Raw genomic sequence first — 15,516 nt, forward strand, 5'->3', positions numbered from 1 at the left:
GGCTCCTGCGCAAAGCGAGATTCGGCAGATCGACAGGGTGAGGCTGAGAGTCCCTGCTGCCGAGCGGGTGTATCCTTGCTTTCTCTTTACCAGCAACCTAGTCAAAGCCGGGCTCGCCAACCCTGCCGAGAGTAAGTTTACTCTTCCGTTGTTCTCCCTTTTTTTTGTGTGCATGCCGACTAACAGGTTGTCTTCGACCAGTGACGGATGCAAGGCAGGCTGCCGAGGCCAAGAGGATGAACGAGTCTTCTAAGAGGAGCCTCATGATGGGCCTCGAGAGCAAAAAGAAGAGAAAACAGCCCGAGGCAGCTGCCGTTCAGCAATCGGTGCCGGATCCAAAGGACCAGACCTTGGCTGATCGCCTTCGGGAGCTTAATACCGAGGCCGTCCCAAGGCGCTCTGCCGATGAAGCCGCTGTCCTGAGGCAACGGGATCCCGAGGCTGCCACCTCTAAGGCTGCCGGCAAGCGACCGGAGACGGTAGATCTGGAAGCTGAGCCGGCTCCCAAGCGCTCTTGCCGACCGGAGGTTCCCAAGGCCGTCCTTGCGACAGAGGACGAGGATGGTCCTTCCGAGGCCGTCACTATCGCCTGCCCGGCGAAGACCGTCCAGTTCATCAACCATATGATCCTCGGCTCTCAGATGGAGCTGCCGGAGATCGATGAACTACCGAAGAAGTTCCTTCGGGAGGAGGCTGGACGCGCTTTCCGGCTTCAGGCTGCGGTAAAACTTTTTCCTCTTTCTTTTGTCGTTTTGAAGTGGGGTTTGCTTCTGACCTGTTTTGTGCAGGCCTCCATGGACATGTGGCTCTGCGTCAAGCGGGCCACCACTGCTGCCGAGCGCGCCAAGAAGGCGTATGAGGAAGGCAGGTCCAAGGTTGCCGAGGCAGGAAAAGTGCTTCAGGAGCACGCCCTCTTGGTCAAGGAGAAAGACTCTGCCGAACAGCAGGTGGAGGAGATGAAGGTGCTCCTGGAGGCAGCGTTGGAAGCGACAAAGGATGCCGAGGCTTCCAAAGACGGGGTGCAGGCGGCTTTGGAGGAGGCGGAGCGGGCGAAAGCTGCGGCGCAGGCGGCCCTGGAGGAATCGAAACGGGCTAAGGCCGCGGAGATCGATGCTGCGGTTCGGTCGGCTGTCCAGGGGTACCGTTCGTCGACCGAGTTCTCTATCCTTCTGGACAAGGAGGTGGGTTTAGAGATGGCGGACTTGTTGTACCGGTTCAAACGGTATAACCCCGGGAAAAAGCTGAACCTCAATTTCATTGTCGATCCTCCCACTCTACCGGAAGGGCTGACGGAGGAAATGGTTGAAGAATATGAGGGGGAAGACGCTGCCGATGGCTCCGTGGGTGCCGAGGCGACCGCTGAAGACGAAGCTGCTGCCTGAGGGCATTCTTATCTATGTAATAGTTTAGTTTTTTTTTTTTTTTTTTAAATTTCTGTTTGTTCTGGGAACTTTGATGCCGAGGGCATCTTTTAATTGAAATTAGAGCTTTTTAATTCAACAGGCATTCGTCCAAATTTCGAATTTTAACCCAAGTGAGTGCGTTATAATTGCCAATTGCCGTGGGCTAATTGCCCGCAGATCGTTTGGAATCGAGTTTCGCGAATTATAACTGCTAGTTGCCGTAGGCTAACTGCTGATTGAAGGTCACTTATTACCGTAGGTAAATAAGGACGCTATTGGATGTTTTGAGTTTAAAGTCCCGAAGGGATCTGTAGGATAAAAAATCGGATCGGTCATTCATTGCCGTAGGCTGTTAACATTTAGTTGCCGTGGGCAAAAATGATAATTGGAGGGAGGCTAAAGAAATAGTGCCGAGGGCTTTCCATTAATTCCAGTAGAACAAACACATCGAGTAATTACAGTTCCAACCTGCCGTAGGCTAGGTCACTTGTAGTAGTACTTGAGGTGTTCTACGTTCCAAGGATGGCCGAGGGCCTTGCCGTTGGAGCCTCGCAATCGGTAGGTTCCCGAGCGAAGGATGCCGATGATTTCATAAGGTCCTTCCCAGGAAGGTCCGAGGGTTCCTTCCGTGGTATCCTTCGTCGCAAGCGATACCTTGCGCATGACCCAGTCCCCGATTCGGAAAGAGCGGGGTCTGACTCTAGAATCATAATACCGAGACACACGCTGTTTGTAGGCTTCATTCCGTAGGTTGGCCTGTGCTCGGTGCTCCTCGAGTAGGTCAAGGCTTAGAGACATGGCCTCCTCGTTCTGCTTCGGTGCGAAGGCTTCCGTTCGGTAGGAAGGTTCACCGATTTCCACGGGTACCACTGCTTCCGATCCAAAGGCCAGAGAAAAAGGGGTTTCTCCAGTGGACGTTCGGTAAGACGTCCGAATGGCCCACAGTGCTTCGGGAATTTTTTCCGGCCAGGCTCCCTTTGCCTTGTCCAACTGCCGTTTCAGCAGTTTCTTCACTATTTTGTTTATTGCTTCGACCTGACCGTTCGACTGGGGATGTGCCGGCGATGCAAAAAACAAGTTGATTTTCAAACGGATGCAAAATTGTCTGAAGAGTTCCGAATCGAATTGCCTGCCGTTATCGGTAATGATAGCATATGGGATACCGAATCGGCAACATATGTGAGTCCAGACAAAATCTTCAATCTTTGCCGCCGTTATGGTTGCAAGAGGTTCGGCTTCTACCCATTTGGTGAAGTAGTCAACGGCAACCACTGCATATTTTACCTGCCCCTTGCCTTACGTCATTGGGCCAATCAGGTCCAGTCCCCATTGTGCGAAAGGCCAAGGACTTACAATCGGTGTGAGAGGTTCAGCAGGGATATGTGGGACATTACCGAAGCGCTGGCATTTGTCACACCTCTTCACCAGTGTATTGGCGTCCTGATGCATGGTTGGCCAAAAGTATCCCTGCCGAAAGACTTTGTAGGCGAGAGATCGGGACCCGGAATGGTCGCCACATACACCGTTATGAATTTCCCGAAGGACGTAGTCCCCCTGCTCTGCCGTAAGACATTTGAGATATGGGGTGGTGTAGCCACGCTTGTAGAGCACATCGTTGATGACAGTGTATCTTGCCGATCGGTATCTCAGCTTCCGGGCCTGGGCTTTATCCTCAGGAAGGGTGCCGTTCGTCAGGTATAAGTAGATGGGAGACATCCATGTATCCTCATACCGTACGGCACACGCTTCGGAGGTTACCGTGCTCGGTTGGGCAAGGATCTCCACCGGTACCTTTCTTCCGACTTTGTCGTTTATCGCCGAAGCGAGTCTTGCCAAAGCATCGGCATGGCTGTTTTCGCCCCTGGGGATCTGTTTGATCTCGTATGCTTGGAAACTTCGGAGGAGCTGATGGGCGGTTGAAAGGTAGGCGTACATGGAGGCATCCTTGGCGGCGAAGTCTGCCGTTACCTGGTTCACAATGAGCTGGGAATCGCTGTGAATTCGGATTTGCTTTGCATTCATGCTCTTGGCTAACCGAAGGCCGGCCAAGAGGGCTTCGTATTCCGCTTCATTGTTGGATGTCCGGAAGTCGAATCGGAGGGCGTACTCGATTTTGAGTCCGTCCGGTGTTGTCAGTACTAAGCCAGCTCCGCATCCCTGCTGGTTTGCCGAGCCATCAACGTGCAAACACCAGACGGGAGTTGATGTGTCGAGGCACTCGGCGCCCGTTTGATATGGTAATATGGTCTCGGTAGTCGCCTCAGATGCCGGTTGTACAGTTGCTGGGGTAAGCTCGGAGATAAAATCGGCAACAGCCTGGCCCTTCTCCGCTGGCCTTGGAACGAACTGTATGTCGAATTCCCCGAGTTCGATCGCCCATTTGATCAATCGGCCCGAAATTTCTGGTTTTTTGAGGACTTGCCGGAGGGGTTGGTTGGTCAGGACTTTGATCCCGTGTGCCTGGAAGTATGGCCGAAGTCTTCGTGCCGAGACAACAAGGGCTAGAGCCAGCTGCTCTAATGGTGGATACCGAAGTTCCGCACTCTGGAGTGCCTTGCTGACATAGAAGATTGGTAATTCTGCCTTCTCTGGTTTCCGAATTAGTACCGAGCTGACGGCAGTTCCGGATACCGAAAGGTAGAGGTAGAGAATTTCCCCAGGCAGCGGTTTTGACAAAAGGGGGGCTTTGCTCATGTAGTTCTTCAAGGCTTGAAATGCGTTATCGCATTCGGCAGTCCATGTGATATCCCGTTTGCCCCCTTTCAAGGCTTTGAAGAACGGTACACATTTATCGGTAGCCTTCGATATGAAACGGGTCAGGGCGGCCACGCGTCCGGTAAGGCTTTGAATGTCCTTCGTCGTCTTCGGCCTCTCCATATCGATGATTGCCTTTATTTTCTCGGGATTCGCCTCAATCCCCCTCTGACTGATCATGAATCCGAGGAATTTCCCGGAAGATACACCGAAGGCGCATTTCTTCGGGTTCAGCCTCATCCTGTAGTCTTTGAGTATGCCGAACATGATCGATAAGTTCTGCAGTGATGTTCGGCAGTTCTGCTTTTTACCAACATGTCGTCAACATAAACCTCCATGATGTTGCCGATGTAACCGGCGAAGATTTTGTTGACGAGCCTTTGATAAGTTGCCCCCGCGTTCTTCAGACCGAACGGCATGACATTATAACAGTACAACCCTTTGTCCGTTATGAATGCGGTATGTTCGCTGTCGGGAGGGTGCATGAATATCTGGTTATAGCCGGAGTAGGCATCCATAAAGCTCAGCAGTTCGTGGCCGGCGGTGGCGTCCACGAGCTGGTCTATCCGTGGTAACGGAAAGCTGTCCTTCGGGCAGGCCTTGTTGAGGTCGGTATAGTCTTGGCACATCCGCCACCCGCCCGTGGACTTTCTTACCATGACGGAGTTGGCAAGCCATACCGGATACGTTGCTTCCCGGATGAAACCGATGGTTTGAAGTTTCTCGACTTCCGTGCGCATCGCCTCATACCGTTCGGCATTGTATGATCGGCGCTTCTGCCTTACGGGCTTATAGGCGGAGGAGATGGTGAGTTTATGGCTAATCACGTCCGGGGCGATTCCGGGCATGTCCTCGTAAGACCATGCGAAAACTTCCGAATGATGCCGCAAGAAGTCTATGAATTGCGTTCGGAGGTTCGCAGTGAGTCTAGTGCCGATTCTAACCTGTCGATCGGGCTGTTCATCGCTCAAGGTTATGGTTTCCAATTCTTCGGCAGGTTGTGTGTGAGGGGTGGGAGATTCATCTCTAGGGTCGTCAACCGGTCCAGTACCGTTCGGTAAACCTTGCACCGTCATGGTCTCGTTGGGGAGTATGAACGAGGTTGCTTTGAGCGCCGTAGCGTAGCAAGTCCGTGCGCTGAATTGATTTCCCCGGATTGCCCCCGTGCCGTTCGGGGTAGGGAACTTCATCAACAGCATGTGGGGCGAAAGATGCGCCTTGATCCTCGGCAGTGCCGTTCGGCCAACGATAACGTTGTATGCCGTCGGGCAGTCGACGATGAGGAACTGATCGTACGTTGTTGCTTTTTTTGGTGCCGTGCCAAATGTAATTGGCAGTCTGACACTACCGATTGGTTGGACCAAGTCTCCAGAGAAGCTTAGCAGAGGTGTCAACTGCCGGTCGACTTGGTTGTCATTGATTCCCATCTCTCTGAAAGCTTCAGCAAAGATTACGCTCACGGAGCTCCCGGTATCGATCAGCACTCGCCCTACATCGTAATCGGCAATTTCAGCTCGGATGATCATTGGGTCGTCGTGGGGATAGAGGATTCCCTCTTCTTCCTCTTGGCAAAATGTGATCGGCTCCCAACGAACTTTTGGTGTTTCCTGGAACCGATTCATCTCTATTCCGAGCACCTGAGGGAACTGCGCGGCACGCACATACTGTTTCATCGAACGGTGGCTCGTCCCCGCAACGGTAGGTCCTCCGCTGATAGTGCTGATCATGTTTATCTGCCGAGGAGGGTTCGGCACCGGCGCCGATGGCGGCCGGGCGATATACTGGTCCAGTTTCCCTTCTCGGATCAGCCGCTCCACAATCTTTCTCAAACTTATACAATCTTCCGTGTTGTGGCTGTTGTGCTGATGGTATCGGCAGAATTTACCGGTCTCCCGGTTGTCTTGCCGATTGGGTCTTCTAACATTCGGCTTTGGTATGGCCTCCTGTTCGTTCATCAGAACGGTTTCATACGTGGTATTCAGCAGGGTGAAGACCTCGTTGCCGTGGTCACGGTTGGGCAGGGGTCCTCGGTTGTCGTTGTGACCATACCGACCTTTCCCTTTCTTTGGCTGATCTCTCCGATCGTCACGGTTGTCTTTCCGCTTATGGCCCGCCGAATATGAGTCGGTCCTATCGTAGGATGGCGCCTTCGCAGGATAAGCGCTTGGCTTGGCATCCTCTCGGCGTGCCGAAGCGCTTGGTTTTGAGTTGAAGTACTCGGCCTTGGCGTGCACCGCCGCCTGCTTCATCAGCTCATCATACGTGCGCCAGTTGCTGCTGTGTACTAGGTATCGAAAATGCGAGGACCGAAGGCCACTCTTGAAGGCGCCGTAGGCTGCCCTATCATCTGTTTCCGGACACCTTGAGTACTCGTGACTGAAACGCGCCGCATACTCTCTCAGTGGCTCGTCCTCTCTCTGCCGAATCGTGTACAGATCATCGGCAGAGTAAAGGCGATCCGTTTGGATCATGAAGTGGTTGAGGAAAATCTGCTTCAGCTCGTCGAAAGAATCCACCGTTTCCGGCTCCAGACGGTAGAACCAATTTAGGGCTGCCTCGGTAAGAGAAGATGGGAATAGCAGGCACTGCCCCTCGTCGCTCAGACCCTTGCATCCGATGGCAGACTGAAATGAATGAAGGTGGGTTAAAGGATCTTCGGTACCAGTGTAGAATGGTATGCGCAGGGCTGTACTTCCCGATCCTGCCGAGAGCGACGGATGCGTCTCGTGAACGGCCCGGGCCGAAGCTTTCCCCACTCAGGTTCCTGGGAGCGAGCCTTGTCGTTTTCCATTTTCTGGACCTTCTGAAAAAGGAGTCGGACAACAGGGTCTCGGCTTGGGATTCCTTCGGCATCATAGTCTTCTAAGCGCCTTCGCGGGCTCACGGAGTTATCCCCCAAGTATTGAGTTGATACCGAACGGTAGGTGGACGTTTGCGCATCGGAAGGGATATATTCGGATGCAGACTCCGTGGAGTTCAATCCTTGGACCTTCCGAATGGGTGACTTACTTTCCCCGGCGTTCATCCGGGATTCCCGTAGTCGAGCGCTAATCCTGATCGGGGATTTCTGTCTCTCTGCCTCCCGATCGTTAAGCCTGTGTCGGCAATCAGAGTAGACCTTCTTCGGTATGTGTGGTTGGTCCCTAGGTGTCGGCACCACCAGTTGTTTGGAGGGCGCGGGCGTTGCCCTTGCTGCCCTTCGGTGCCTCCTCCTATGAGGGGTTCCCAAGCTTTCGGAAGAGTGAGTCGCCTGGATGTTCTGCGGTTGCCGCTGGTGCAGCTGCCGTTGGGTTTCGTCCACTTTGGACGAAAGGTGGTGGTTGTGCTCTTGAAGCCTAGCCATGTCCTTTCGCAGGGATGCGATTTGGGCTACTAGCTCGGCCTCGGCGGTTGTTTGGGTTGAGGGGGCGTTTCCGTAGGGAGTGCATGGGGGTAGCGCTGGGCTAGCTCCAGCTTGCCTTCCGAACGGTGCCCCGTCCTCCGATAGAAAAGTGGGTATGAAGTGGTCCCCATGTGTTTAGGGGATAGTGGGTTAATTGTTTTTCGTTTCCCACAGACGGCGCCAAACTGTTGATGCGAAAAAGTGGTTTGACACGTGGTTCGCCCAACTTAGTGATATTGTGTCTTCGGAAGGGAGTTAGTCTTCGGAAGATCAAGTTCCTGCAAAAAGGGAACGTTCGGTAAGACCTTGGGGTACCGGTGCGGTACCGGCCGAAGGCTCTCCGATGCTTAAATAAGTACGGATTTAGTAAAGATTAGACTACAGATCAAGCGGTAGCGTACCGTTGGTTTTTTCTGTCCCCCTTCTTTGGGAATAGGGGTCTCCTTATATAGGCCTTGGGAGGTGTGCTTATTTTGGAATTTCCGATGTGGGACTGTAGGAGCGGATTGTGAGCATGACACGTGTTCAAGAGCAAAAGCATCAAGATGTGTACCCTTCGGTAGGGTTCCTGCCGAAGGGCCTGTGATGTCAAGTTGTCGTTTTTCTCCACGTGTCAGGTGGTCATTGGTCGTTAATATGTGGTATAAACAATTCCAAAATCATCAAATTCAACACTTTTAAGAGAAAATCCTACTCAAGCCAAAAACTGCCTGTGTCCACTGGAAAATAAGATCCCACCATCCTTTCTCTGTATTCTCCACCACATTCGCATTCCCATATTTGCATTACCAAAGGCACCAAAACAAAGCAGTCAGCTTTGCATAGAAGAAATAATAAAACTCACATACTCCCAATCAATCAAACTAAAATTGAAAAGAACCCATTAATTAAAAGCTCAAATAAAAATCAACCTGTCTTCCTCAGGAATATGAAGAGTTGTGGGATAAGTGAGGTGTGTGTATAAATGTATTAAGGTTAAGTATTAAGTTTGATGACCTTTTGTCTTTTTACACAATAATAAAATTTAGGCTTAAATGCTAAAATGGTCCCTGTGTTTTACTATGCTAGCTAATTTAATCCATGTGTTTTCAATTTAGCCAAATTTGGTTCTTGTGTTTATGATTGTAAATGTGATCCATTTTGTTAAATTTTAGTTATAAATTTTTTTAAAATATTTAAATATTCATAAATAAAAAATAAGAACTAAACAAAAATATTCAAAAACATTTAAAAAAAAGTTGCCTATGCTCTAGTTTGAAAATAATTAGCGGTAAAGTAAAGCAACTCAATGTTTGATAAACAATATTTTTAAAGTGTTGTTAATACAAAAAGCAGTGTAAAAAACGTTTGACAAATTTTAATATAAAACTGCTGTAAATGTGAATAATTATTAAAATAGACATGATGTTGAAAGTGTTATGCACTAAGAGCATGTTCAGCGCTAGGTTGTTGCCATGGCAACAGGCCCCCTAGGCCTCAATTCCTCCTCCAGCGTAGAAAGGCCAGCCCGGGCAAGCCCACGGGTAAAAATGGACTGTGCTGTTGCACTTAGGCTGCTGTCGTCAGCACCTAAAAAAAATTGAAAAAAATATCAAAAATTTCTAGAAATTTTTTCTATAAATACCTACCAATATTATTCACTTTCCACACCAAATCTTCATACAAATTCGTCTCATTACAATATTTTTCACTTTCCATACCAATTTTCTACTATAAAATTCCATTTGAAAATTTTGATATAATATATATGGTAATGTGGCAACCGAAAATCTTATTCGAAAATTTTATCTGAAAATATTATCTGAAATTTTAGGTGTGAATTTTATAATAAATAGTGACATGCAACAACCGAAAATATTATCTGAAAAGCTATCAAAAATAATAGATAAGTATATTTTTTTTTAAAAAAAAAAGTAAAGTGAATAACGTTTGCCCTTACCCTTGTCCTTTGGGGTGGAACCAAAAAAGGCAAGCTAGTGTCAAACCTTGCCTTACCTTTGCCTTACCCTTGCCTTTTGGGGTGGAGGTGCTCTAATCATGTGATGGTAATGGTAGTGGTAGTGGTGAAAGAGATAAAGGTGAAGGTGGTGGTGGTGGTGGTGGTGATGAAGGTGGTGGTGGTGGTGGTGGGGATGGTTGAGGAGGAGGCGGTGGCGGTGATGTTGGAGGTGGTGGTGATGGAGGTTGTGGAGTTGGATGTGGAGGAGGAGGTAGTGGAGTTGGATGTGGAGGTGGAGGTAGTGTCATTTAAAAAAATTAATGATGGTATTTTGCGAATTTAAAAAATTCATTAAAGACTATCTCTTCTTCTTTTAAAAGCAGTTTTTTAAAGCAGACTAGCAACCTGGAGTCTGCTTTTAAAAACGACTGTCAAAAAATTACTGCTTTTAAAATAATCGGCACATTTTACTTTTTACCAAATATCTTAAATTGCTTAACTTTAAATTTAAGCAGGTTTCAGGCCAAAAAAATAAAGCAATCCCAAATGGAACTACTAAAAACAAAGAGACTAAATAACCAACGTAGTAAAACACAGGGAACACTGGGGTCAACAAAGAAAACAATTTTTTTTTTTTTGGAAGAATCGTCAACAGTTTTTTTTTTTTTTGGTCTGAAATCTTCAACTGTTTAAAAGTAAGAAAGTCTGAAAATGAGCTCTGAGATTTTTCTGGCACATCATCATGTCGAACAAAATAGAGGGCTTCAACTTCGACCAGAGGCATGGCAAGCAGAGGGTGAGGGTGGCTAGGGTTTGGCGGAGCGAAAATGGACGCCATTCCATCGTCGAATGGAACGTCGGCATCAGCCTCCTCACCGATTCGGTGGTTGCCTATACCCGCGACGACAACTCCGATCTCGTCGCTACCGATACCATGAAGAACACTGTAAGGCTTCTCTGATCTGATTCACTGTTCGATTGGATTTCGGTTTGCTCTGTTTGGTTGCTGAGAAAATTGAATCCCGATGATGAAAATGAAGAATTTACATGCTTTACTTTTTCCCCATAACAATTTAGTTTGTAATTGATAGCAGCTGAGCATGTTTTTCAGCTGGAAATGAAAAAACTGGTTGTATCTGGGAATGAAGATATTAAGCTATGTATTGGTAAACAAGAAATATGCATATATCTTCATATTTTAATTTTTTAATATACGGCCATTTCAAGCATAAACCCATAATCTAAAGGTCAACACAGTACCAAAAACGGAGCGATTAAATAACTTAGCAGCTAACACGGCTGCTTATGGACAGAAAAAAAAAAAAAAAAAAAAAATATATATATATATATATATATATATATATATAAACAATGCTTGTTAGGTTTCCCATTGCTTGAACCTGCTGTATTTCCAGCATTTAGATTGCTATTCATTTTCAGGATTTAACTTAGTTGCAGAACAGGTATATGCAAAGGCTAAGGAATGTGTAGAAGAACTGTCAGTGGAAGACTTTGCAATTCGACTTGCTAAACACTTCACATCTCTTTACCAGCAGGTAAATACTATTAAAGTTTTTTTTTTTTTTTTTTCGATATTCCCTCAGTTAATCCCATACTGTAAAGAACAAGAAATTTTTTGTTGTTGTTATTGTTGTTGTTATTGTTGCTCGGGTCTTATACTTATAGAAGAGAATTTTACAACACTTGATAGCATTGGTGTAGAAGTTGGTTTCTTTTTAAATTTAATTGGTTGTCTTAAATTTTGGACTTTTTTCTTCCTTTTTCTCTTTTAATATTTGATGTTGTAATCAGTTGGTGAAGGACATCTGTTCTTATTTTTGTAGGTCACTGCTGCTATAGTAAAGATTGTGGAGAAGCCATGGGAGCGTGTATCCATAGATGGTCAACCACATGAACATGGTTAGTCTATTCCAGTCTTTCATAGAAGTGTGGGGGAAACTATACAGCTATATATGGTATCTACTGAATTCGTTTTGTCATGACTTTGTAACCAGAGTACTTGGGAATTCATAATCAAAGGAACCTCTCATTTCTCAACATTTAACATATATGTTTTTCTATTATGTAAAAGTAGCAAATAAACAGCACTTCTCATCAATTTCTTAATCAGAAAGGGATACCTTGTCTTCAGAAAATGGGTTAAAATCAGTTATAAGGAAAATTCCTAACTTCTTGCACAACCTAGAACTAAGGCGTCAACATAGGATGCACTTGTTTGTACACTTGGATTTCACTTCCTTAGCATTCTTTTGTACAATCTTATTACTTATGGAAAGAACTGATAAATTAAGTTGACTGGTTGATACCACATTTTGGAATTCCATAATGCGTGAGACATTTACTTTTTAATTCATCATTTCACCTATAATTTGCATTTAGCAATTTTCATCTAACTGCTCCATGTTTTTCCCAATTATTTTATTTTATAGTAATATTGTTTCATTATTTAGCTAAAAAATTTCTTAAGTTGTAAATTAAACAGTGATAAGTCGAAGTTATTCATTAATAATTTGTTAAGTTGTTTTTAGAGAAGGGGTCAAGAGATGATATGTTGGATGTCATGTCTGTGGCTTGTTGCCTCAGTCTTAAATCTGGTTCTGTAGCTATCTTGCTTATTCTAAACTTGAATAGAATCCCTTATATTTCCTATATATTCTGCAGAAATTCCAAGCATATTGATTTGCAATCCAGAAAACATCCTTTCTTTCCTCTTTGTATCTATTTTAAATTTGCATCGTCTTCTTTGTTAAAAGGTTTCAAATTAGGATCTGAGAAGCATACAACAGAGGTAATTTTAAAGAAATCTGGTGCATTGAAGGTGACTTCTGGTATTGAAGGACTGGCTCTGCTAAAGACAACAAAGGTGATCTTATCCAATTCGCTATTAATATCAAGGTTTTCAAAATTGAACACATAATGCGACAATGGATATCATAATCAGTTACATACTACATTTTTTTCTAATTCAGTCTTGACAAGAAATCAGCAATTGTAATCATTAGTTTGTTATTGAGAAGAACCCCAAATTTTATATAGAAAAATGTCAAATATACAGTCATGGAACCACTCTCAAATTACTGCAGCAAAAACAAAACTCTCTAATCTGCCTCAACTTTGTGTTCAGGTTAATAGATTAGACTCCAAATTTGAGACCACAACACATCAGTTGACTACAGCTTAGTATAGCGACAATGCTGACATGGAACACTCCCTGAACTGTACAGTGATCAAACCCCAAAGGGCAGAGCAAAAATTAACTCGATCCAAAACTTCATCCACATACGCCCATGAATAATCTTAAAATTTCATTCAAATTTTATTTTATTTTAGACCTAAACTGCCATGACCCTGCTACCCAATAAGTATTAGCTATCCTAACATATGTTGTGACATCTTTTTGGAATTACCCAACTTGCATGAGCTTCCTTAAACAATTTCCACCAGATCTGTAACGCAAACGAACAATGGAGAAAAACATGATCTATACTTCCTTCCCCAGCCTTACAAAAAAGAGAAAAGATAATACACAGCCCTCGCTGAATCTGATAACAAAGCATTAAGTTTCCCATTAGCCACCAATAATGCAAGAACTTGAATCTTAGGAGGAACCTTTGCCTTCCAAATCGGATTAAAAGGGTGAAAACATGATATCAGATCTGTTACCCAAAAAAAAAAAAAAAAAAAAGAAAAGACAAAAGAAGTTGCTGTAAGACTTGCATGAAAGTGTCCCCTAAATTTCTAACTGCCAGTCCCTTAAATTCCCCTGTGAAGGAAATAGACACATACCCTCCCTTATCACGCTCATGATATCATTAACACACGCTATTGTATTACTACACTCAAATGCGAGAGAGTATTGCTTTGCAGACACTCATCAGCCACTTATGAGTTGTATTATTACTCTCATGATATCATCAACACGTAGTTGTATTATTACTCTCAAAGGAGAGAGAAAAAGTATTGCATTGCAGACATTGCAAGCCGATATAGTTCGGGAACTCTTAAACTGCTATTTGCATATTGGTCTACATGCGTGTTGTTTTTCTCTGCTGATTATTAAGTTTGTTTGGTTGATACTGCTGATTTTTAATTTTGCTTTGAGCAGTCAGGTTTTGAGGGATTTATTAGGGACAAATACACAGCTCTTCCTGACACGCGTGAGAGGATTCTGGCTACAGATCTCACTGCATCATGGACGTAAGCATATTTTTTCTTTTCGTTTTTGTGACATGACATAATTGTTAAGTGGAATTCTAATATTTTTGGCTATCCCTCTTGGTTAAGACAAATCCTTGTTACTGAGATAAATGGATGCAGGTATCCGTACGAATCTATTTATAGCATCCCTCAACAGCCGCTATACTTCACAGAAAGATACTCGAGTGTGAAAAAAGTTCTGGCTGACACTTTCTATGGTCCTCCAAAAGAAGGAGTGTACAGCCCCTCTGTCCAAAACACTCTTTATCACATGGCAACAAATGTTCTCAAGGGGTCTCTCTCTCTCTCTCTCTCTCTCTCTCACCCACGCACGCACACACACCCACACACACACACACACACACATTCCTGTACCCATATGTGCTTGCTTTTCTGTGTGGCATTTTGTTAAGTTTTATGTTCATGATTTCAGGTTTCCTGACATAGCAACAGTACAACTGAAAATGCCAAATATTCATTTCTTACCTGTTAATCTATCTAACAAGGATAATACTATTGTGAAGGTAAGACTACTTCTTTGCATTTATATCTGTAACAAGGATAATACTAACAGTCAATTCCTGTTTCTGATATCCGTTACCCAACTTTGCAATGTTCTGTGTCACTGTTGCTTTGAATGTCCTGTTTCTTTTGCATTATTGGAATGGGTGTTTCCTGTGCTTTATGGGTCAAATTCACTTTGGGATCACATCGAATGGTTCTTCATGCTCAAGAAGCATTAAGGACATTTTCCAATAGCATGCTCTATCATAGTCAGACAATATGTTACAAGTTTGCATGATTTCCATTGCCAATGAAACATTAAGGATATTTGCCAAGCAATGCATCCTAAAAGTTCTGCCAGAGTCTCGTTTCTGCGGACGATCATGATTCATGATCAATATGCTTCCATCTATATTCTTTAGAGAAATGGATTGAGTTTAATGTGATATAGGTGAAACCGAAAGGTATAACTAAATTATAGAGGGTAATGGGTTAGGCTTCCCAATTTCATTGCATGTGGATTGGTATGATGAGGTTAATGTGTTATATTTTGTTCTCTTTTTTTCTTTGGGGTACAAGTTAATGCGTTATCGTTAATCGACTCATGAATATATATTTTTTTTTTCTCCTTTTCCAATTTTGGCAGTTTGAGGATGATGTTTATCTCCCAACAGATGAACCGCACGGATCGATAGAAGCTACTCTAAGCCGTTTCTGGTCAAAGATGTAGTGCTCGCTTTTCACAATGTATGCATTTTTATGTTTTTAAAGATACAGAGCGGTTTTTGCTCAATGTTTGAAGCTACATGATATCATCTTGCTTGATCTTTCCTCCACTGTAAACTGAGGTAGCCTACATAATGCTTTCTCAGGAAGACTTAGTCATGTCCCAGAAGTTACAGAACTCGGAAAAGTTGTTAAATGTGAATAGAAATAAGAATGGGATCTGATAAAGAAAGCTAGGAGGCTATGATTCTGTGAATGTTTTTCATTTATATTTCATATCTAATTAATCAGGTATACTTTGACGACGTATCCACAATAAGAACAATGCTAGGGACACTAAATTTGTTTCCCGTATAACACTCGTATTATACACGTGTATATGTATTTTTCAAAAATACTTATATTTTCCATACATATATGTATTATATACATATGTATGTATTCTTCACGTTTAATACACGTGTTTTTTTACAAATTTTTTAATGAAACACATAAAATTCACGTATGATTCACATATTTTTCACATATTGCCCAATAGACTTGATTTCACATATTGCCCTAAACCCTAGACTTGATTTCTCATTTTGCCC

The 15,516-nt window shown here is 44.4% G+C and overlaps 2 protein-coding genes across 2 annotated transcripts; one reads left to right on the top strand and one right to left on the bottom strand.

Moving 5' to 3' along the window:
* Positions 1 to 1,886: 1,886 nt before the first annotated feature.
* LOC117618046 lies at positions 1,887 to 5,884 on the bottom strand. Its single transcript, XM_034347675.1, has 3 exons — positions 4,550 to 5,884; positions 2,704 to 4,457; positions 1,887 to 2,532 (listed from the first exon to the last, which is right to left on the bottom strand). The coding sequence occupies exons 1-3, from the start codon at positions 5,882 to 5,884 to the stop codon at positions 1,887 to 1,889; spliced, it is 3,735 nt and encodes a 1,244-aa protein (XP_034203566.1).
* A 4,267-nt stretch (positions 5,885 to 10,151) lies between these two features.
* On the top strand, positions 10,152 to 15,220 carry LOC117618742 (uricase-2 isozyme 2). The gene is made up of 8 exons (XM_034348458.1): positions 10,152 to 10,424; positions 10,942 to 11,034; positions 11,323 to 11,398; positions 12,253 to 12,362; positions 13,605 to 13,696; positions 13,817 to 13,990; positions 14,130 to 14,220; positions 14,847 to 15,220. The coding sequence occupies exons 1-8, from the start codon at positions 10,221 to 10,223 to the stop codon at positions 14,928 to 14,930; spliced, it is 924 nt and encodes a 307-aa protein (XP_034204349.1). The 5' UTR covers positions 10,152 to 10,220; the 3' UTR covers positions 14,931 to 15,220.
* The last annotated feature ends 296 nt before the right edge of the window (positions 15,221 to 15,516 follow it).

The sequence above is a fragment of the Prunus dulcis genome, chromosome 2, assembly GCF_902201215.1.
Source record: "Prunus dulcis chromosome 2, ALMONDv2, whole genome shotgun sequence".
NCBI lineage: Eukaryota > Viridiplantae > Streptophyta > Magnoliopsida > Rosales > Rosaceae > Prunus > Prunus dulcis.